The sequence below is a fragment of the Papilio polytes genome, unplaced genomic scaffold (genome assembly GCF_000836215.1).
Source record: "Papilio polytes unplaced genomic scaffold, Ppol_1.0 DF824102.1, whole genome shotgun sequence".
NCBI lineage: Eukaryota > Metazoa > Arthropoda > Insecta > Lepidoptera > Papilionidae > Papilio > Papilio polytes.
Window position 1 is genome coordinate 6,181,481 of NW_013525102.1, and position 25,068 is coordinate 6,206,548.

General features: G+C 34.3%; 1 protein-coding gene across 1 annotated transcript in view; it reads right to left on the minus strand.

Annotated features, from left to right (window-relative positions):
* The window catches only part of LOC106099905 (zinc finger protein Gfi-1b), a 42,643-nt gene extending 37,183 nt beyond the window's left edge, over window positions 1-5,460 (minus strand). The window contains exon 1 of the mRNA XM_013278594.1: window positions 5,151-5,460. Within this exon, the coding sequence (XP_013134048.1) occupies window positions 5,151-5,286 (136 nt within the window). The 5' untranslated portion in view covers window positions 5,287-5,460. The remainder of the gene's footprint in view (window positions 1-5,150) is intronic.
* Window positions 5,461-25,068: the final 19,608 nt, after the last annotated feature.

A 25,068-nucleotide genomic window follows, 5' to 3' on the forward strand; every position in this document is an offset into this window, starting at 1 on the left:
TTATTCTCACATATTAAGATTAGCAGTCCCTGCGTTTACCTGCACGAATCTCCTTTTAAAATAAAGGTTCTCTTAGTGACTTCAACTCTGAGTGTAACAGTTAGCATGTTTAAATAAATCACATGTACAACAAAACGCGATAATGTAAAGTTCCAATCCGGTTGGTAATCAACTAATCATCTCCTTGTTGTAGCGACCGCGGCTTCAAAGGGCCCATTAATAATGAATTTGGGCAGTAAATCGCCTTTTATACGACGAAGGGATTTAGCAAATTCGCCGCGCGGCCACGTGTGCGCCATTAGCCTAATGGCGGACCCTGGAATCTTTCTCATATACAACTGAGACTTGCTACGTAACGAATTAATGCTCGCTACCGCGCTTTGGTAGACATTTTCAAATTGTAATTTTGAAATCAAATGTAATTACTACTCCTTCTGAAATATGTTACAGAGAATACTGCTCAGAAGTTTGGATTGTGTTTATAATTAGTTTATTTTTTAAACGAAATGCCTTAGTTTGCTTTCAAGACTTAAAATGAAATAAAAATCAACATTAAAAGATTAGTTACTTAACATTTTTTTAAATTGTGATGGCGATGGACAGAAATGGCCGCTACGGGTCTACGAATTAGACAGTCCTAAATCCTTTTCCCTCAAAGCATGTTAAAAAAGGGGGCATTGTATAAATCGCACCAAGGCCCTTGTTTTTTTTTTTAAAGAGAAGGGGGTAAAGCGGCGAGAAGACAGAGGTGGTCAACGAAGCTCATGGACATCCGCAACACCAGAGGAACTATAGATGGGTTGCCGGCCTTTGAGGTAATTGTAGGTTCGCTATTTAAATGACCCTAAGTCGTACTGGTGTGACGCTATATCGTTATTGTATGTCATCGTTACATTTCTTAGGGCGCCTTGACGTTGTAGTCGTTAGTGTTTACGTAAGATAAATTCATTTACTTCCCTACAGATAACGTATTAGATTAAAGTACGTATAGACATGGAAGAGATTTGTGCAGGAATTTTCTCGATTTTAAAGTTTAATGTATTAGTAAAATGTTAATACCTGAAGCGACATCGGAACGGTTACTTGCAAAACTCACCATGCGATATTTGGGGAAAATTACAAAGTCACGTTGTAATTTACTGTTTAAACAAGAATAAATACGGATTTAGGTTTAAAATTTGTTAAATTATAAAACCGTGCAGTATTTGGACAGTGAAAATTAATTCAAGGGATATAAATATGAATAGACTAGCTATTGCTCGCGACTGTCCGCGTGAAAATAATAAAAAAAATATAGTCTATATTACTCACAGATAAATTACGTTTCTATTTATAAAAATCGACAAAGTAGTTTTTAAGTTATTTAATTACATACAAAAATACAAATCCTTCTTCTTTATTATATTAGTATAAACGTTCACTTCGGTGTAATTGCGGCCTCATCAAGTCTTCTTATTATACAAGTCAAGATTTACTGCGTCGTTGGTTGGCTGAGTGTGAGAAGCGGATGTAGGATGTTGCCAAGGACGTGCGATTGTGCTCTTGTTTTGTGACAACATGTGCTACTTGCCACTCGACGCTCTACTCTGCGTCTTTTTAATCGCTACGGTGTGACATAGGTCATTTAATGAAGATGTAACTTATTTTACGTTCTAAAGAGTATTTAAAAAACTGAACATCATTATATAACTATTAAAGAATTTACTAAAGTGGTAAAAGATTACACAAACAATCTTTTGTTAGCAAACTTTTGGTTAACATTTGCGCAAAATACTGGTAAAAATAAATCGTTGGAGGCAATAGTAGCGCGTGTCGTAGTTAATTCGTTTAGGGGCGACGTCTAGTGGCCGAATGCGGACAAATTAGATTTCCATCGGTGATGATGGATCGGAGGTAGGCCCCACTTCAAATCACGCATTGCTTGTTAAACTGAACTGCTATAGTATTTGAAATAAATATTATCAGTTATTATAAATCATTGCGCTCTTCATGTTTGGTCTTCCTAATTTTCTCTTTCTGTATTATCTTTAATCTAAAAATTTTGGAATTATGTAATTACCAAGGTTTTTCCTCCTAGAAAATCCTCCCTTTAAAAAATCTCTGCTTTCGGTAGACCTCCAGAATTACACAGAGTCTTTCGTATCAAAGTCTATCACAATCCTCCAATATTACTATTAAGATTATCGATATTAGATATATCGTTAACGAACCTTTATACGCAAAACACGAAGCTTCAAACTTCACCAATACCTACGGTTGTTAATACCTGATACACCGTAGATTGCCGTAGATAATATGTGGGATATAATAAAACAAACGATAGTACGATGATACTGTTTCGATAAGATGTGACATAACTAATACTGCCACTAAATTGTACAGCTACGAAATTGTTCATAACATTCGTGCAATAAAATGCACACTTGACTTTGTAATGATATTGTTATCGTGACCAGAAGGTTTACCGGTTACCTTTTAAAGCTAAAGATAATTAAAAAAAAAAAAACATAAATTCATTCATCGAATGATTGTTTTCTATTAGACGTTTTACAACTTTTAAATTAAGGTGCATAGTTAGGAGTCTTTGAGAAGCTAAATATTCTTTTTGTACATTTTCTTCCTCATTGTATAGCCTTTAATAAGCTTAAGAAAGTTTAGACTGGGCACAAATATAGAGTACGTTAATTTATCGACAATTCTAGCTGCAGACAATGTCCACAAAAGCTTCTTTACTATATCAAAAACAAAACAAAATCACAATGATACAGATTACGGAGGGCAATTAATATTATAGAAAGAGAACGGGCGTAATCCAAGTCCAATAATTTGCCGGGACGCAGCCGAGACATCTGATCCCGAAAGTAATCCGATTTAGCTGATCGAGGAGCGGCTCTTATTGAATTTGCTATTATTTCTCTGCACTATATTTATCGACATTGATTTTTAATAGTGCATAGAAAACTACATCTAGTTTCTTTAAAGGAAATAAGTTTAACATTTGCATTCTAATGTTAAATTAGTTCTTGGCTTGTTAATTAGTGCTAGGATGGTTTATTTATTGTCCCATCCGATTGTTTGTTTCTTACTAGCTATCGCCCGCGACTCCGTCCGCGTGGGATTAGAAAAAGAAAAGTAAGTAACCTATGTGTTTTTTCAGCCTATGTGCTACATCTAAAATGTCATCGAGATCCGTTCAGCTGTTTAGGCTACAAATTCTAACAAACATCCATCACTCCATTCAAACTTTCGCATTTATAACATTAGTAAGAAGTAAGATATTATTGTAAATGGTTTTATAATTTTAAAGTTTCTTCTATTAACCAATGAATTATTTATTTTTTTTTCAACTTTTGTATTCTAAACAATGTGTTAATAAATTGAAGCTAAATTGGATTTATTCCACTTCTTTAATCTACCAGTAAAACGGTGTAAAACAACAATCGGTAGGTCGAGTGCCCTCAAAGGGCGTTGCGGTGGTCGCGTGCAAACTTAAAGGGTCCGCGACAACCCAAAAGGGCCAAGACCGATAAAGGGCCTCAGGGTGTCGGGAGAGAGCGAGGGGCCAGGGACCGGCAACGGCAAAGATCGCGGCGGATTAGTGTTACGATGTTATTGTCTCGACCTGTCATTCAGTGGGGTTTGCCCTTTTTTATATTGCTGTAATAATTGGACTTCCTTATTTCAAGTCTTTTGTTGTTCAAATGCGGAATTTTTGATTGTGAGGATTTTTTTCAAATTAACTACTCAATGTTCGAAATTTTATTTGTTGATTATGGCGTTTTTTTATATTTAAATAAGAGTGTAATATTTATTAAATAAAAAATTTAACTTTTTTTAAGTTAAGTTGTGATTAGGTAGGTACTATTTTCTCGCTAACTTTTAGTTTTGGTGTTGCTTTTATATTTTTAAATCATAAATTGATGAATATCAAATTCTAAATTTGAATTCAAAGTAACCAAAAGTGGCCAGAACTAAGCGATCATTTGGAATTACAAATGCAGTTCATACAAGGCTTCCAGTATTCACAATTGTACCGTCTGCAGAGGAAATTGTAAATTAATATTTCGCTTCTATCGATACTTACCTTTGTCGATTCTCTGCAACGTAAGGTAAGCCTTTGATCAATCAGAACTCACTTCGGAATTTCACTTCCTCCTTCAATTTTAGTGAATGCTCTTTTGTCCCTATTACGTATCATATGCTTCTATTGCTATGAGTTTAGTAACTGCAGCTTAAATAACAGCGTAAAATTCATATTGTACAGATATTATCATTTAATAATAATAAGTAGTTTCGTTCGCACTATTAGGGAATTTTAGAATGGCCAAATGGTTAGTTAATCAAACGTTTAATCCATAATTAAACGTCTAATTTTTTGTTGTAAATTTTCTCTTTTAAAGGGGCTTCTGTGGCGACCGAATCGCGTAAAATTTGTAAAATTCGTAGTTAAAACATCGTCTCATATTATGAAATAAATTGAAAAAACAAGTAAAAGTTGCTCAAAGCATCTTTAACTGTAATATATCTAAAAATTTTACAAAATTTTCTACTATGATGAATTACTATGAAAGTAATAATACATTTTGTGTTGAAGAGCTATTTAAAAAAAATCGAAATAAGGAAACGGTAAAACCAAATAAATTATGGGAAAAGTCGCATATATTTAAAAGGGTCAAAAAGTTATTAGAAGTTCGTAGAACATTTTTAACTCTTAATAATTACTCTCATATTTAGTATTTAGTAAGAGTTTCAAGAATTTTTATTTACATTACTTTACATTTTATCTCATTTAAAGATTTTTTTACTGTACTTAATAACTTTTTATATAAAAATAATCAATGATATGAGATTCTAATCAGAATTATTTAAAGGGTTTCCCTTTAAATAATTCTGATTTCTACCGGGATACAAATTGGTCCCTGTTCATTGGTGTTCCAATATGTTATAGAAAACAATAACAAACTTTAGCGGCAACAAAAACTCTATTTAGTTTACTCATAGAATTTATCGACACAATTTTCTTAATAGAATTTAAACTACTGAAGAAAATGTTAAAAAAAAGGTTTGTTATCTGTATTTTCAGACAAGTTCTTATGTTTTGTTTATAAAGAAATTCTTAGCTTAAGTGAGTGAAAACTTAATCAACTTACCTTTCGGCGTAACAACTCTGAAAGCGCTATTTGACACCGGCCTTGGTGATTCTTCTCTCATACCTCCCCCCGGTGAACTGTCATTCCGTACCATCGAGAAGTCCAGTGGCATCGGTGGCATCGCACTAACTTCCATTGTCAATATTTACGTTTAAAAAAACAAAAATTAAAAAGTCATCTGTCACTTAAATGTTCGGATATCTTCTCTAGCATAGACGTAAAGTATCAGTTAATGGAACGTTCGGATACGTTCTGTCGGGGTCGCATTGCGTGCGGCCGACGCGGATCGCGGGTATATATTAAGGCGAATATCACACTCAGTTGGCGTTCATTCGGCTTTCTGGTCGCTAAAGCTGAATATCTCGGGTCTGGGTATAGTGATTTGGACCTTATCGGTGCGTTGTATGGGCGTGGTGTGCGACGCCCCGCCCTATCCGTCCCCCGCCGACAAGTGACAATCACTTTGTATAGGTAACAGAATAATACGATTCTTGATAGATTTTATTGTTCCGCCGATGCATTTGTTCGAGACCAATTCCAGTAGAAATGTTGTATTGGGCATTTCTTGTTGGGTGTGCCGATGTTAGATTGTATTGCTATTTGTAATAAATGTGGGTGTGGGATTAAAACGTAATAAATGGTTCTATTGTTTTTTTTTTATAAAATGAAATATTTTATAAAGTTGTCATTATTTTTAAATACTAGAATAACTACTTTGGGTTAAGGTTAAATTAAAAAAAAAAACATTAAAACAGACACATGTTTTTTTATATCAAATAATAGCAGCTAATAAAAAAAATCCTTCAACGTAATTTCTTCTTTTATTAAAATTAAAAAATGTGTAGGTCATACTTATGTTATGTTTCAAACAGATTCTTATGATTTTGTTAAAAAACATTTTAGTAATTGAAAAATATATACAATTTTTCATTATTATCAGACATTTTAATTCAATATTAATTGACACATAAATACATATGAGACAAAAAGTAAATTATCATAAAATTTCAATTTAGCAAAAGATCTTTCATAGGACACAAGAAGTGTAGGAAATTTTGCTGCAAAATAACATGCAAAATAAATAATTACCGTTGAACTTTAATAATCCCTAATTTTAATTTATTACATTCCAAGTCTTCTAGTTCTCCTTTTTTTTAAATCAATTTTCTTATCATATAATAGCTGTTGCTCGCGCTAACCTGAAATTAAAAAATGTAGCCCATGTTTCTCATTGATAACGTAGCTTTTTAAGGTGAAAGAATTTTAGAAATCAGCCGAGTAGTTTTTGAGTTATTTCAATACATACAAAAATACAAATCTATCCTCTTTTTAATATCAGTATATGATTATGAACAAGTTACCTAAGCAACGTTAAAATATTTTGTCATCATTTACATAGTAAGTTTATTAGCAAGAAAAAACGAACAATTACTTGTTATTGTACAAAATAACGCCATTGCTCTGTTTATTTCATGAGGTCAATTCGAATGAAATTCGATGAGATTATGCGTTGGGATTACGTCCGAGGAATTAATGGTAACCCCCCGCGCACCGCACGAACCTCCTCCCCCCGCTTCCGGCAGCGGGCGTCACGTACCGACATTTAAAACAATGAACGCCTCAATTTTTCACCGGCGGCCCCCGAAATATGGCGCGCTAATCCGACCTGCACTCTTATTCTGATACTGTGATGTGTTTGCAAAAGCGATACAATCACGATGTACAAAAATAGTGCTGAAAAATTTAACGCACTATTTATTCGTATTAGTATTTGTAGAGATAAACATGGCGCAGGTAATGTCTAATGTTCTGTTTTTGTGTTTTGAAAAGCATGTTCCTCTTATTTTAGTAGTTATCGGTTCTTGGGTCAACTCGGGTAACATGGCCAAGAGAAGCCACGTTTGAAGAGGCCACACATCTCATAGGCAAAGCTTCCAAGGATATTTGATATTTTCTGAAAAAGTTTTAGATTCTAATTCAAATTAATTAAACCTTTAAAAACATAACATAATATCACGTTATTTGGCAACAAATTACTATTAGTTTTATTACAAAAGAAAATAGATACGGATAATTTTTTCCGACTTTGAAATGTCGAATGTGTCGCCTACTCAGAATAAGGAGGTCGGCTTGCTTTGCGAAAACTAATTACACCTCCGCTTCGCAATGATAAAGCAAAGCCGTCGTATAGGATATTTTTATTCGGGACAAAATGAAATTCCCTTACAATAACATTTCATTGCACTTTCAACTTTAAAGTCCACTGTACAAAGCACATTATTGCACATCGGATATCATTTTCGGTCGAAATTATGGAATTTTTTTAGTATGTACTCAGCATAAAATAATCCTAGCATAATCTCGCTCGCAAATCCCATTATTTTGATCATAGCCTCAATTGTAGCGGCCCCTGGCGGCGGAGAGGTGAAGCTCGGCCGCTTCGTATGGAAATACTGTTCGTAATTTTTCGATTTGGACGTCTGATTTTTAGGGGATTTTCAACAGTAAAATATTTATACGATCCGCTTTGATTAAGGTATAAAATTTTGGATTGTACGTGATTTTATTTCATATTCTATATCCTGGAATATCACCTACGAACTAAATGTAATATTACTTGCTTATAGAAAGTACTTTTAGTAAATTTAAACAGGGATTTTTAGGGAATAGTAAAACGACACATCTGCGTAGGTTTAGACTTTAAATTCTACGAAACTTGAATAGAAAACAGTTATTTAGAAACCGCAACTCGTAAAATAAGAAAGATATGTACTTAAAATTAACAATTTGTTATACGGCAACAATTTTACCTACTAACTATAAGTCCGTGAAATCCTTCATTCATTTTAACACCCTTTAAAATGTTGTGATCAAAGGTCATTTGCGTGCAAACGGCCGACTGAATGTGAAAAGCTCCGAGTAATTTCGTTCGTGGAAATAAACACAAATAGCTTATTAAACCAATGGTTCCGTATATCGAGGTTAATGTTTAACTACATAACAGACACGGTGTTAAACGTATAGAATTGTGCATACTTTATTATAACTAGTATTTTAAATAATAATAAAACAAATGAAAAAAAAATTCCAAACTACATCATCTACTTGCCCTTATCCCCTACGGAGGGTCTGCACAGTATGTGTTGCTCTTCCATACATCTCTATCTGCATCCACTCCTTTCTTAAGCATATCCTCTTTCACACAATCCATCTTCGGTCTTCATCTACCTTTGTAGCCATACACATTTAATCTTAACAGTTTCTGGTATACGTCCCCATCGTTTCGTCGCGTAACATGTCTATATCACGCTAACTTATTGCTTCGCTAACTATTTCCAAACTTACAATTAATGAAAACATTTTTTCCGAGTGTATTCAAAGATTTTCTAAAATTTACTTCACCTGTCCGACACAGAAGTCCAACAGTGTCGAATACTGAAGTCCGTGTTTAGATAGAGAAACAACCGGAGGTGGGAACCTGCGCTAGTATTTCGCACACCACGTTAATTATACCGACTTAATTAATACAAAACATTAAACTTTGGGCCACGCAGCCAGAGAATAAATAAAAAAGTTAAATGTCGAACAGTTTTTAATATGTACAGTTATTTTAATATCTAGTAGCTACTTGCTAAAAGTAGAAAGTAGATTAATTGCTAATAACTTTAATATATCCAAACGCTTCTGAAAATTCACTTATTTTAACTTTACTGCACCTCTTGTATGTGTAAACTTGACTTAACTTTCAAATTTAAGTTTGTTTAATTATCTGTAATATTTAACATTTACGAGGCTAGTTTTATTTTAAAAATCAAAAGCTTATCAACAGTCGCTAGTTTCGTGGCCCAACGGTTATTCTAAAAGCTTAACAACAAGCAGGTAGTTCGCTATCAAAAATCATTTGGCGCTCGCCCCCGGCCCCGGAGCCGCTTCACGAAATTACTCCGCGCTTAATATTTACTTTTAATTCAAAATTTTATTTCAAACGCCTCATGCCCGTTTCTGCGAGCGTTTCTCGTTATTTGTTGAATTTATTTAACTCTATCGTTTCCTTCCTTTGTATTATTTTAACACGTTGATACTGAAATAAAGGTGCCTTTATCGAGGGCTTTAAAATGTAACATTTTTATGCTCTAATTGTTTTTAAAAATATTGCGATTTTTTGTAGAAAAAATATTTTCTATCTGATCAATTATTATAAGTTCGTTTTGTTTTGACCAAAAAAAAGTAATTATTATGCAAAAACAAATTGACTCTTAACATAGTACATCATTTTATTAGTGATTCTTTATAAATCCTATTAAATAGTTAGTACAGACTAATTAAAAGAATGAGTTTAATTAATTCGCGTCTAAAGGTTCTGTTGGCAACCCTTGCGGTGTTTACCGAGGCGAATTAGAGTTAAAATAAATACGGGCCCCGAAACAATTTGCATCTAGATGTGACATTAGACCGTCCGGTTATCTTTTTGCCAATGTAACGATGCTGACCGACGGTCAAATTACAGACAATCGCGTTTGTACCGAGCGAAAAAGTGCCCCTCATTGTTTTAACTGTCCTATGTACGGGCGAGTTTAATTTGGCTTTGTGTTTTATGCGGGTAGCGAAGGCCAATTTAATTTCTTCGCTAATTATGATTATTTTTAGTATTACGGATTATATTTTAATGTTATTCTTGACGCTATCAACTGTCATTTTGAAATTTAAGGCCTTTTTGCATATCAGAATAATAAATTACGCTTTTTACATGTGTTACCATCTGAAAGTCTAAACTTGCCTATATTTTTTTTACTTCTTTTTCTTCTTCTGCCCATAAACATCCGCAATTGCAGATGCGTTGCCTATCCTTAATTGACGGAGGAGGAGACGCACATAAATAGGACATTCCCCTTCCTACGCGTCTCCCCCACCGTCAAATCCACTTTTCCTTCGCATCCTTTCCTCTTAAGAATAGGTTGGAAAGGGAAAGGGACTAATATGCGGCCTTCGGCACCACACTTATCAGACGAAACGCGGAACTACTTCGACTTCACGCGAAGATGTTAAAGCGGGCTCTACCACTGTAAAATGTCTAAGCATTGCCTAAAATCAGCATCTTGGTATTACCATCCGATAGTAAACTACCAAAAAAAAAATGTTTCAAGTAACATATTAATTAATTGTATTTGTAATTTACATTTCCATAATTATTGCCACATTTTAATGTAAGTTGGTACAACAATGTGTATCTTTTAATATCTTAGAAATGTATAATTGAAATCTAGATAGGCTAGTACGGCCACTTGGTGGGGGTCGATGACCTCTCCATGAGCGCGACACATGACAAGCTTCCTGTCCCTACGTCTAGCTCGTAACTTTAGCTGCTGACATCTGGCTAAATGTACATAAATACATTTAATTATAATATTGTGATAAACATTACTTAAAGTCATTTATAGTAAGCTAAATATCTTTAATAATTTTACTTACCCTACACTTACGTCACGCTTTAGGCTATATATTTTCACGCCATTAAACTTAGGGGGTAAATATTTTGGATAAAAATCCTAATGTGGAAAAGAGACCATAAGTTGCTGCCTACATCAATGAAGCAAGACTGTCAAGGTTTATTATGTCATGTCATTTTGACATTTGCTATTGATAATTTGACAAATGTAAACAATAAAATATTTTTTTTTACAATTTCATGCGGATGAAGCCGCACGGGAACAGCTAGTAATGTCATATTGGTCAACCACTTTTACATTCAAGCTTCGTAAAAGAAATGTTTTTCTTTCATTCTCCTTTTAAACTGAGATTAATAGAAGAAAAAAATAATTACAACCCAAAATCTTTGAGTTACGCCATCATTTGTCTATGACGTAATCAACTTCGAATCATTAAGCATCGGATTTAAAAAAAAATAGAAGCAATTAAAACGGCCAGTACAACGGACGGAAGTCGACGATTGTGGTTGGCATCTGGAGCCAGCGCGTCTCACACGCGAATTAATATGATTTCATTCACATACGACCACCAACTGGAATTAGCCCATTTGTAAATGACTTTTTTTTTACAAACAGTTTATTTTCAGCCAGCCTGTCATCGTTGGTTGCATGTATTTTTTTAATCTATTTCATAACAACTAGAATTCATAAAGGCAATTGCACACAAGCAAATATTTTTACTTTTATCGCATTCATTATTGGATAAGCTTTAATTAATCTTTATCTGTGATTCAAGTGACTTCTTTACTTAACATAAAGAAGAACAATTTGTATTTTTTATATGTAACGAATAAATTAAACAATACTGGACTGATTTCAAATTATTTTGTCATTAGAAAGCTACATTACTGATTAACATATTACTATTATTATAAATGCGAAAGTTTAGATGGATGTTTGTTAGAGTTTGAAGCCTAAATGGCTGAAGGTATCCCAATGAAATTTGGCATAGATATTAGATAGTCTGGAAGAACACATAGGTTACTTTTGTTTCTTTTTAAATTCCGCGCGAACGGTGTCGCGGGCGAAAGCTAGTAGGCTATATTATTGAAAAATTTAGTCGACATAAGCTAGCTAAAAAATGTAATAACTACCAATTTATAATTTACATTTTAAACAAAGTAAACTGAATTGTTACAGAAGAAACAAAATGCGCGTGAATTCTCAACAGATGTACCGGCGAATGTTCAGTGAGCGAGGATTATTACTGGCAAGAATTTATAAAACGTTCAGAAATGGATTATTGTCGTAAAGAGAGGTGTAACAGCGCGCTGTGGTGATAAAGGTTAAGTTTATCGCGGTTTTTGAACGCGACGCGCCAACCGTCTTACACGAGTTTTGTTTTATTATTACTTCTTTGATATTTACAATGGCATAAAGGGAGGCACAATGTACTCTTAATGATTGTTATCGAAATCTTTCAGCATTGTTTTTGTACGTTTTAGAGAACAAAATTAAAGTGATGTCTTGGGTCGTTGTATATGTTAATGAAATCTATCCATGTAACAATTTTTTTTTTGTCTGTAGTATCAAAAGAAAAATTCATATTCATATTTAGACATAGTCGGGTATATTATAGGCTTTTTTTTTGGAGGACGAAAACCCGCTTCGCCGACCCTACAGGAGTAGGATAAGACAGGGGAGATGATGATGGTTATAGGATTTTTTTCTTAATATTGCGTGGACGAAGTTGCAGGCAACAGTTAGTGCTAAATACATTTGTCTTTACGTTGGTAACTTTGTTAACCAAGTGTTAGATATTCAGATTTGAACCCTTAAACTGTAAGCTTAAGAAATCAAGCAAAACTAAAGAGTAAATCCTACTGATTTCTACAAGGAACATCAAAAGCAATAATAAAAGGATCCCTAAAAACATAATGAGACGGCGATGTGCGCAAGTGCGTCTGTTCGCATGGGCCCGTAGCAATTTTGGGGCACTCATAAATATGTATAAGGCGGTAGTCTTTTCCTTTACTTATCAATTATGGGGTCGTTTAAGCGACACGCCGGGGGCTCTCGCGTCTAGAAGGGTTAACACGTTTATGTACTAAATATATGCTTTGAAGATTTGCTGTAACAGTTATGTACTCAAATACAACTTATTAGAGTAAATAGAATTTAACTTTTAAGTTCGAATCGAATTAAAATTAAGCTAGAAGTTAGAAAAACTTTGGAGTGTAAAGCGAAAAATAATACATTTTATAAACAACAGTTTTAAAATTATTCATGTACTTTACTTCAAACTCTGTAAATAAAACTTCAAATTCATTGAATACATTTTTACTATCAATACGCAGAAAAATATAATTCCCAGTATCTGATATGTAGAACAAAGCTGGCATACAGATATTCAATGCGTGCATTTATAAATTACAAAGTATAATAAAACTTTAACATCAGATACTTTTGATTCGTAAGAGACATTTACAGAGCACCTTGTATCCCGCGCCCTTACAAGGACCCTATATTTTAAAGCCCCGGGTGAATTTTATTGCAAAAAATACTCGGCAATTTTACGCAGTGTACAAAACAGTCCCCAATGTCCCCGAGGTAGTTTCGATTCAGACTCGATTATGTTTAGGGTTAAACGTCATTGATATCGCCGATCGGTGCCCACTGGAGGGTTATTGAATTTTTTTTTTCGTCTCTAATTTGTACGGTCCATGTGGCCAGGGTTGAATGGAGATCGAATTGTTTATTGATTGTCGTGTAATTTAATTGATGATATTTTAATGTAATAAAACCTCTTTTTACTATGATTATATACAGTTTTGAATGTACATTCTGGCTAAGCAGAATCATTGGTTTATTTTTCTCTTGATGTCATATACTTCACGGCTTCCTGAAGTAATATTTTTACCAAGCAACTAACTATATACTACTTTAGATAGATTATAACAAAGTTATGCATAATTTACGTATTTTCTTTAAACTAATTTCGGCGTGTCATAGATTTGTTAATTAATTTGATAATATTTATTGCTCTTTTATTATTTTGCATCAAAACTAATCCGTCGTACCGTAGGTCAATCATCGAGCAAATAAGTAATATTTTTTTTAATGTACAAACATGCCAGGAACCGTTACCTGTCAACATTAATGAAAAATACACAAACAAAAGCATTTAAAATCCAACAACCCGCATTTCTAAAAAGAGCAATCTACCAACAAAATCTTCAAACATCGACCGAATCAAACACTGTTTTAGCAATTTACGGTAAATTTAGTGCCGGGGGCCGTTTTTACCAATTGTCCGTCGACAGCAGATCACTGCCGATAAACTGTTGTGGGGCCCGCATGTGCGCGCACGCAACGCTGTCATAGATCAACATCGATTTATACAGATGCTACTTTAGTCAATAAACAAGTTTGAGAGTAGCCCCAGTGGTAGAGAAGGTAAGGAGTAAAAGGTTAGCATGGTATGGGCATATTATGAGGAGGAATTAATCGCATGTTACAAGGAGAACGTTAGTTATGAGTGTGGAAGGGTACATCGGTAAAGGTAGACCTAGAAAGAGATGGATGGATAGCGTGAAAGGTGACATGATCAAAAAGGGAGTAATGACTGAGATGACGTATGATAGAGTTATTTAGAGGACAAAAACCTGTCGTGCCCTACGGCAGTAGGATAAGGAGGATAATGCTACTTTAAAACAAAAGTAAACATTAATAAGGAGTAATCGAAATGAGAAAGGATTCGAAAAGTAATCGAAATGAGTATAAAACATAAACCTATCAGAATTTAGTAGATATTGTCATTCTGTAACAATTGTCTTTGATAAAGCTAAACATTTAATAGCATAATTGTAGCATAATCTATCTAAAGGATCATACACCTGCTGTAGTAAGTTTATACCTAATTGCGCGTCTATGTCACACTTAATCATTAGGTACTTCATTAAACTTGACGTTTTGTAATTAATAAATCGTTAATGCTGAGAATTATTACAACTAAAAACTCACTAAAGAGCGAATAAAATTAAAATCGCTTGTAGCGAAAATCCTGTAAGTATAATGTTACATAAATCTTTAGTCCGTATTTAATATTTTTTAGACAGTTTATCACATTTTATGAGGACTTAAGCATCAAGTCAAATAGTATGATTATCAAACGCCCTTTGTGAGCAACTCGTGTTTAATTTTAATAATTAAAAACCATCTGATATACGAACAGTGGAAAGATTGCTGCGTCACTTGACAGTTAATAAGCAATCTGACGCGACGGAATAATTAACGTAATAATCATTTAAGTGATAATAATGACATGCGGGCATCTATGGCTTTATTTGTTGTTTGCGTTTTTATTCAACGAGCGTTCACCTTTTGTTTCAAGGAAGTTTCGACCAACTAGTGTGTTGATTTAGGACCCTTGTCTCTGTTAATCTAATGTCAAGAGTACTGGATTCGATAGAAAAATAAAATGAAGATTCATAACATTTTTTGAATCAAAATAAAACCACTGTCTTGTTTGTTTAAACGGTGGCTTCAATTTTTTTTTAATAATGTGTACTATTATGAATTAAAATAACTCAAAAAATTCTTACACCATTGTAAAGCTAGGTTATATTAAATAATCAGAAAATTAAAATTACTTTTGCAACGCAAGCCTTTTTTTATTGATGAAAAATATATAAAAGTACATGTGCTGCGTCATTAAAACTCCTTGGAGAAAACGAACGATATGCGAAAAATTATACAGTAGCATGCGTCCAAAAATCAAGTGATCAATCGTCAAAAATGCAAGTTAAACGTATGGAAAACTGTACAGTCACGTGCAAACATATTAAGACTTCTTGCAAATTTAATTTAAATTTTTAAGAAACGGGATATCTCTGGCTTTAAATAAATGTTAGTCGAAGAATATATGATAAAGAAAAAGATAATCTGCGTTTACGGTAAGTAATTTTCAATATATTTATTCTTACATCAAATAGCAATCCTCAATTATGTCTTTAAACGCATCTCCGGTCACTCATTCACTTATACATTCGTTCGGTCAACTAGTCAAAGAGCGGCCGCCGGGAAAGTTGACTCAACTCGGCTCCAGATCAACTAATTACATGTTATTCCCACTGATTAAAGCTCAGCTTGGGTCTAATGAGTGACTCACGAGTATCGGCCACGTGAGACATTTACAACTCACGACTTCCCCTTAACAGACGTTTAAATAAATGCTTAATGACATTTAAAATTTCGGCAATATCATTTTTTTCTCGTAGAGTTCAATACTTACCTACAATAAGACAAGTGTTGCCACACTTAAGAGTCTTTTAATAAGTGCCTAATCATTTACTTAGTGTAAGTGTCTCACACTACAAGCACACTAAAGCGACCAGTCTCTGAGTGTGGCATTAAATTATTTAATCAGCAAGAAAGTGTTACAATCCCTGTAATCAGTAATCAGTGTTAAAATAGTTAAAAGTGTAAAAAAAAACTAATTAAAAAAAGCAGTGGTAAAGTCGAAAGCGCCCACATAATCTGTCGTTGATACGTTCTCATGCGTCGCTCATCTTTCTCAATCAGCGAAACCATCGGGGGAATACGATTTTTATTGTTTTCAAACCAATTGCTACGGGCGTCAACATTAGACGAGCGCGTTTAGCTTTTTTTAATTCTTTTTTTACTTCAATTTCCAACGAAAATGCCATCGGATAATTAATTTTACAGCCACTTTATTAAAGTTAACGGTCTCTTCTAAAAATCGTAGTAAAACCTTTGTATGGTTAACTCGCTTTTATTTTTACTGTTGTCGTCCGGTTTTTTATAGCGTATAGATTGTGTTTTGTGGCCGTTTTAGTTGAATACCGGTGAGGGCTCGTAAACCTAATCAACGCGATGAATGACCTTTTCAATATTACACAAACGTATAAAAACTTATCTAGCATTATGTCAATACTTTTTTAGTTTATTTTTAATATCTGATAAGTAAAATATAAATCAATTGAATAATAAAACAGAGAATTAAGAATTATTCAAAAGAAAACCTAATTATATTATAATAGAAAATAAATTGTAGACCCTTTACCCGGTAATTATTATATTATAACCGTAAATTATAAAAGGCAATTATGCTTTGAAAGATATTAGTAATAACTAACTTTCTACCGCGATTCCGTACGCGTGGAATTGAACAAAAAGTCTCTGTGTTCTTCCAAACTCTACATCTATGCCAAATTTCATCGAGATCCGTTCAGACTACAAACTCTAAGAAACATCCGTCTAAAGTTTTATTTATTGTTCAGTTGTTAATATTTTTAACTAAATAGTAGTAAGAGTTGACGTTGTGTTGTCTTGTTATAAAAATCATAACGTAATAAAAAAAAGTTTAAAAACCATCCACATCGCAGTGTTCATGGCTGTACGTCCCGCGGGTCCCTGTGCTCGTTTTGTTCCGTTTACTTATTTTTTTTAATATACGTTATTGTTTTTTTTACTTCGCGTTTTCGAATTCCCATTAGAGACGCTAATGAAGGCACGTACATCGTCAAGTGACAACTGACGGTTGACGTTTAAATATTTCTTTTTTTTTTCTTTTTCAGGGCAAAAGCTTTGGGCGATGCAGTTTGACGCTATTATAATCGTATGTTTTATTATGGAAGACATTAATCTCCGATAACTGGCCGGTTATAATTAAATTAAGTACTCCCGCATTGATTAATTTGGTTTATTATATTAATTGTTGTTTTGATTTTTTTAATAATTCATATCCTATGAAATGTCATTAGAAAAAAAAATAAAATACATATTTGCTCGACACAGAGTTATAAGATGAACATTGCTAAGTACAACAACTGTATAATAGTGAAAGTCTCAAAATTATTTTATATAATCAATAAAAACAAGCAGCGACGCCTAACTTTTTATGGCTATTACCAGTACTGATGTTAGGGTAGAGTGTAGAGCGATGTTGGGCAAATGACCAGGGCGCTAGACAGAAAGAGGCTCCACTTATCTGGGATTAACATAGTTCTACGTAATATCCCTGTCGTACCACCTACTAGGAACTGGTAAAAATTGGCAGTGCAAAAATTGTTTATGGCTAACAACCATATTATGTATTAAAAATATTTCAATTGCTTTTTGTTTATGGAAGTTCTATTACTAATGCAAGCTATCAGGTCAAAAGCCCGCTGTTTGCATATTAAAGGTTCGTATTCACACATGTACAAAAAACAGTTAAACCGAGACGCAATGGACGAGCAAACATCGCTTAAATTACACTCCCACAATATTTTGATATATTACCCGTAATAGCAGACAGAGGGCGCATAACCGACGGTTGGCTGTTAAAAATCGGACGAAAATGTATTGACATTGCTAGGTAAACTGCAATTAAAGCGTAACTTGAAAATACGCCAATGTAGATGCTACTATTGAAACTCGATCGACATTTCTACTTCAGTCCTCGATATCTTCGTGTGACATTTGACAGTTAACTCCGCCTTTTAACACTACATCTTTCCAACTTCCTAAGATGTACGACAAGAAAGAAAGAGCTTCAATTATCAATGTAATAAAGTAGATAGGTTACTAATTATATATTTGTAATGTAATTTAAAATAGAAACAATACTCGAATTAAGTTTCACCGATAGTCATTTGGTGTCGTTTCGTTCGAGTTCGAGGTTCTTAGTAACGCCTAGAGATGTTTGCGTTTAGATTTTTTAATGAGTGTTCATTACGTGCTCGTTGCGGTGATCGTAAATAATTTAATGAATGGACGCTAAAGCGACACGCGCCTGTTTTATTGCTGATGGTTGATTGGTTTCCGTTTATCTTTCATATTTGAATGCAAACATTGTATCGAGTTGTGACGTCATTGAATTTCTATTATTTTCATAAGAATAGTGACAGTGAAACACTATCCTAGATTCTATTCGTATGTTTGCTTTAATCCTTCCTTTTGATGTTTATACATTAATTAATTACACAATTTTACAGTGGTAGTGCCCGCTTTAACATGTTAGCACTGCAGGGCCGGAAATGGAAACAATTCCGTGTTTCGTCTGATGAGTGTGGTGCCTGAGGCCTAATTTAAGTCCCTTTCTCTTTACCACCCTTTTCTTATAAGGAGAGGTAGGGAAGAGGAAGTGGATATGACAGTGGAGGAGATGCATAGGAAGGGGAAATATCCTCTTTATGTGCATCTCCTCCTCCGTCGGATAAGGGTAGGCAACGCATGTACAATTGCGGATGTCTATGGGCAGCGGTCGCTTCGCCATTTTGGCGTTTTCAGGTGGCCGCTTGCTCGTTTGTCACCTTATATTATAAAAAATAATAATAACTAATTTAAAACAGAGATAACAAATGAGCACAAACTATTTTTTGATCCTTACCTTCATCATTTAAATTATCAAATTTCATACAATCAAAACCTCCTTATTCTGAAATTTTATAAACGATTACGTATAATGGCAAGTTATAAAGTTTTGTTTACAACTCAGTAGCAAAGCCACTATCAAAGCTATATGTAATTACTTAATAAACCATGACACAATAATAACATAGAAAAAAGGAATCCAGTGACAGAAAATTGTACACCTCGCCGCTCCCATCCCTTAAATTGCGCTTAATAATCGAGATGACTCTATTAACCCCCCTAAATTTTGTTTACCTAATAGAATAACGACCTATCGTATAATAAATTGGGAGATTTCCATACTCGATAGCGGCAGCCGTTTATCATTTTAATACCCGAGAGTGCCTCAAGGGTACTCAATGACGTCATTAGGTAGCACGTTTGTTTACTTTCAACAAAATTAAAATTAACATCACATAAATATAGTTAACGTAATTTGGATCTTATACCCATGTGATAGAGGTTAGATGTGAGAAAGTTTTGCTGATGAACGGTAAAATGCAGTTTGTTTTTTGTTAAAAGTAAAAAGGGCACCATCAGGAGATTGAGTGACAAGACCGGTTATTAAATTGTGATACAAATAACGTACGAACAGGCGATGATTAGTATTTTATGTTGGACAGGAATTATGGTATTAGTCTCTGAGTTTACATTGTCTGAAAATCTGTAGGAAAACATGTTGCCTCTTTGAAAAGGGAGGGAGAGTACAGTTAACAATTTATCTCTCTTAATACTGAACTTTCTTAATTTCAATTGTCTTCAAAAACTTTCCTCAATTCTTATTATAGAAACAACCCTCGGAACTTTTCAGTTTAAAATAAAAAGATCTTTGCCTAATACAACACAGTTCAAACCTGACCGTTTATTTAAGTAAACTCCGTGAAAACAAGAGCGAAATACATTTAAAAGAATTCCATTTTTAAATACTGTGTGAAAAAAAATTTAAAAACTAGTTTTTGTGACCTATGACGTCACAGTACAGCATAGCGTAACACATTGTACGAGGTCTCAGGTGGCTGTAACGTATCTGATTTTCACTAATCAATTTACCGGGATAAAATGATCGTGTCGCGTCGAAGCAATTTCTTAGTGAGAGTTTAGTGCCATCAGGTGCATTCGAACGTATCCTTGTTAGCTATCCTTCCTGTATTTTATTAGAGAAGATTTTCTTACACCCATTTTGTTGATTGTTGTCACATTGTTGAATTAAATAAATAAAAGCTTGAAATTATAGATAAGATACAGGTTTTTTTTTTTAAGTTTTTAAGCTAGCGCTTGACCACCATCCCACCGACTGAGAGTGAAGATTTGGTCGAAAGATGGTACGCGCTACCCTAATAAATACGCATTCACTCTTTTCTTGAAGGCCCCCACGTCATATCTGGACGGAAAAACCGACGCTGGCAACTTATTCCAAACCTCCGCAGTACGCACAAGGAACGATGACTCAAACTTCTTTGTTCGAACTCGCGGAATATCAACTGCAAAAGGATGGGTTCCGGCCGTATGTCTGAATGTCCGATGGTAGAATGGGGATGGCGGAATTATATCGTGGAGTTCTTGCGCACACTCTTCAAAATGAACCCTGTAAAATATCGAGAGATTAGGTACTGTACGTCTGTGTTCGTGACTGACTAAAGGTTCTTTAGAGCGGGCACACATCTTTCACTAAACTATCGCACAACTGTTCCGCGATTGTCGATTGTTTCGCAGTCTATTTAGCAGTTTAGTTGCACAACTAAAATCGAGTAGTGTGGTTACAAGCTCATAGGAATCAAAGTGCAACTAAGCAGTTGTGCGATAAATTAGACGAAGTTGTACGCGCTCTTAAAGAAACTTATGAGGCTTTTAGGTTGTTATTACTTGTTAACGTTGTATTTATACATAAATAAAAAACAGCTTTGATAATCATTTCTATATAATATGAGTTTTTTTTGAGGTTTAGTCGCTTGGGCGATAAAAACCTTTTTAGTATAAAAATTATCAGTACACTTTAATTAATCTAAATTAAGTGTTGGTTTGATGCACGTACCAGGCGCATATGACTTTCAGGCGGTCGAACGTATCAGCGGCGTGACGTCACCCGCGCCCAATCGTTCGCTAATGAGGAAGGAACGAACCTCGACCGGGATGCGAGCAATTAGCGCGGTCATAACAAATCCCCGGGAAACGGGCATAATCAGGACGCGAGGACAAACCGACAGCAATTATAATTAGAGCAACGATACCCGATGTAATCGAACGTTAAGCGAACACGAATTGTTAGCAAACTGCATATTGTAGATGATTAACAAGCATTTAGCAAACTTGAAGATGGTACTACGGTACGGTTTAGCTGTTTAAATTATATGAAGCTGCTAAGATATAAATGACTCTTTAGTAATGTTTAGTAAAAACAAAATATTCTTTGATGTAGTTTATTTCCTATTTATTGATTTTACGGTTTAACCTTTGAAGTATATAAGTTGGGCAATCCGTAACTTAACAGAGTTTATTATTAATACTTGCGTTATACGAAAACGCTAGAGGCAAGGAAACTTAAAATCGAAATCTTTTGAGATTCAAATCGGCACAAATGTTGTTAAAGGGGACAGACATTTTGATATCAAACGCACATTTTATTTTTCTTTACATCATACTAAATAAACCAATATTTGTTATTTTCATATAAATTACCATAGAGTAGCATATAGTCTTCTTTCTTCTACTACCGTGCCCGCCAGCTCCCGTCTTCTCTCTGTGTCGGACCCAGAATCGTCCGCATAATCTTTCTCTCCGCTACTAGTAACTTCTTCTTTTAGCGTAAGTGTCCAGGTCTCGCAGCCATAACTCAAGATCTTAACTTAACTTCATACTAATATAATTAAAATGAATGTATGTATGTTTAATACGTTACCAGAACGGCTCAACAGGCTATTAAAATTAATCGTAAAAAAGAACCCAGGCTTAATAAAGATTTTAACTCCACGCAGGCGGAGCCCCGGGCGACAATAAGTGTATCTATAAAGGTACTTAACTAAAACGCATCCAAATCTCTGTCTCACTTTATAATTGAGTAAATTAAAAGAAAAATATACTTTATACAGTTTGATTCTAACAGATTGAAAAGTGAATTCGGTAGCGAACAAATTAAAGATTCAATTGGAGAAACTCCGCGGGGCCGTTATTAAAGTCCACAGGTAATATGGTAAGGCAATATGTGGAGTACACGAACGCGGGGTTAAGTATAAACACTTACGTAATGGATATGCACCGTTCCCGACCCCGGGTATAATGTGAAAAAGTAAAGCCGGAACGACCCCCGCGGGGCTGGGAGATCGGTTTTTCGCTGCGGATTGTTTTGAATATCATTCTCTATGTACCGAATATTGTCTAGATTGGACAGGGTTTTGGAATTGAGAAATGACCCGAGTGAGAATTTCCGTTATAACCGTTTATTGTTTTGAAGTTGTTTTACTTATGTGTGTTTATTCTGATGTTTTATTCTGAGTTACTGGCCCAAGAAACACTTTTCTAATTATGTACTTACGTTATTCAATTAAATATTTTTTTAAAGAAATCACGTGCGAACTAATTGAATCTATCGGGTGAATTTTGAAACATCACAAACATTTCCCTTAAGCGTCGTTTCCAGTCAGACATCCAAACTTTAGTGGAATTTTAGCTTTGTTTGAATATCTGCCTGTATAACGGCTATATAACGTGATAGCCAATTAATTTATCCTAACTAGGTTAATAAGAGTTAGCAGCAATTCCAAAAAACCTTCAAAAAAGTGTCAGGGATATATGAAACCAACCGACGGACAGACAGTTTTCCTTATGGTTTTAATTAAGCCGAGCCACAAACTAACCTGCCGCCATTTTTGCAGTCCCGCACCGCTCGTGCAGATTGATTAAAAGTCTATGGCCCATGCTTTATGCCGAGTTTCCATTGTCATACGGTATTACTACACGAACTGTATCTAAGTGAATATAATGTACAAGTATATCTTACTAAAATATACATTTAAGTGAGCAACAACTAAATTTATTTGAAGAGTTAAATTCATATTAAAAGTTTACAAACAAATTGTTTTGTTACAATTTTTGTTTTACACTTCAAACGCAAACAGAGCCTAAATTAAAAAATAATACTTTTAATCTTTGATTCAATAATTTTTATGGTATTTATTATACTTAAGATTTTTAAAAGGTGTTTTCTATCTGCATACAAGTACTCGAAAATATATCATAGTTACTTAAGTTATGTACATACTAGCTTTCGCCAGCGACCTCGTCCGCGTGGAAATAAAAAAGAAAACAAAAGTAAGTAGCCTATGTGTTATTCTAGACTCTGTTCTAAAACTATGCCGAATTTCACCCAGATCCGTTTAGCCGTAGTTAGATGCCTATCTAACACGATAATTTAAAAGCTATACAACAATGGAAACAAAGTCAACCCTTGTACCGCTCAAGCAGCATCTAATTTATGGTTGAGGTGGGCCCCGGGCCGATAGTTAAAGCCGGACGCTAATTCTGACGGACATGCCGAAAGTTGCCCGCCCGTTACGTAGTCTCACTTATTGTTCTGTTTATCTACAGTACTACGAGTAGCCAACAGACACGCATTTAACAAACGGAATTATTGAATGGTTCATGTTCAATATAATTACCTAATGCTCGTGACTTTGCCTGCTTGAAAGTAAAAAAAGTAGCCTATGTTTCTCACAGATAAGTTACCTTTCTAACGATAAAAGAATTTTAAAAATCGGGCCAAAAGTTTTTGAGTTATTTCAATACAGACAAAAATACAAATATTTCCTCTTTATAATAAGTATAGACAAACGGTTAAAAATTATAAATTGTTTAACTAAAGGTTACATTTGAAGAAAGTAAAACAAACAAAAACTCCATTCCGTTTTTCTTGAGAAATAACAATTGTACACTTAATACTAGAAAGAAAACTAAAGTGGTCGTTAAAATCTACTTGGAAACAATTTCATGACATTAATCTGAAGCGAAGGTGACAATGTTCAGTACTGCAATGGCACAAGGATTGTCTGTGACATATGGCGGTGAAAACCTCCGCTAATACAACTGTTCTCTGACGTTTTTCGCGAGCACGCATTTCTTTTGTTTCGGCCATGAAACCAGCGACTTAAGAAAAAATAAACTATTCAAATATAATTCGAAAAATACAAAATCCGATTAGTGGCATCAGATTTCCAAGTTACAATTAAATGCCAATAAAACCAGTTTTACTTTACATACTACTTACTGACTAAAATTAATTATGTAGTCTCAAATGGAGTGTTTTAGTATGAAGAAAACGATAGGAAACTAAATAGAGTCTGATATAGCAACAATTACTTTATTAAATACTTATTTATGGAAACGAGCAAACTCGATAATAGTTAATAGACACTAAAGATTTTTAAAGTTGAAGTTAAAACGCAATTGACAGCAGTCCAAAGTGATATCATATATTTGCTACATTTCTAATAGTAGTTTTCTAAACATAATATAGTAATACATACTGTCATTTTACTCATTCCCTTTGGTACAAAAAGGACAACAATACAAGTGGAACGATAGTGGAGTTTCGTAACGCTAACTCTTTGGCCACACAAGATCTACTACAATGGACTATTAAGTTGTGTCCATTTGTCACACGTCAGCGGATCATTTATATGATAGTTTACAGATGTGGTGGACGCTTATCTTGTGATTATGACGGCCCAATCGCCTGAGTGTACGTTGCAGACAGACCAACACATTTCTCACCGGCTAATGAATAAGTATCACGTTACAACATACGATATATTGTTTATTTAATGCTATTTTTCTTCTTTACGTCACTTAATATGTAATAACTAGCTTTCTCCCGCCACTCTGTCTGAATTAATAAAAACAAAAGTGAGTAGATATGTTCTTTCTGACTATCCTCTACATCTATACTAAATTTCATCGAAATCTGTTCAGCCGTTTAGACTCCAAACTCTAGCAAACATCCATCTAAATTTTCGCATTTATAATACAAGAACGATTACTTTGAATAGTCCAACAAATAAACATAAGAAAGGCTCTGTATTACG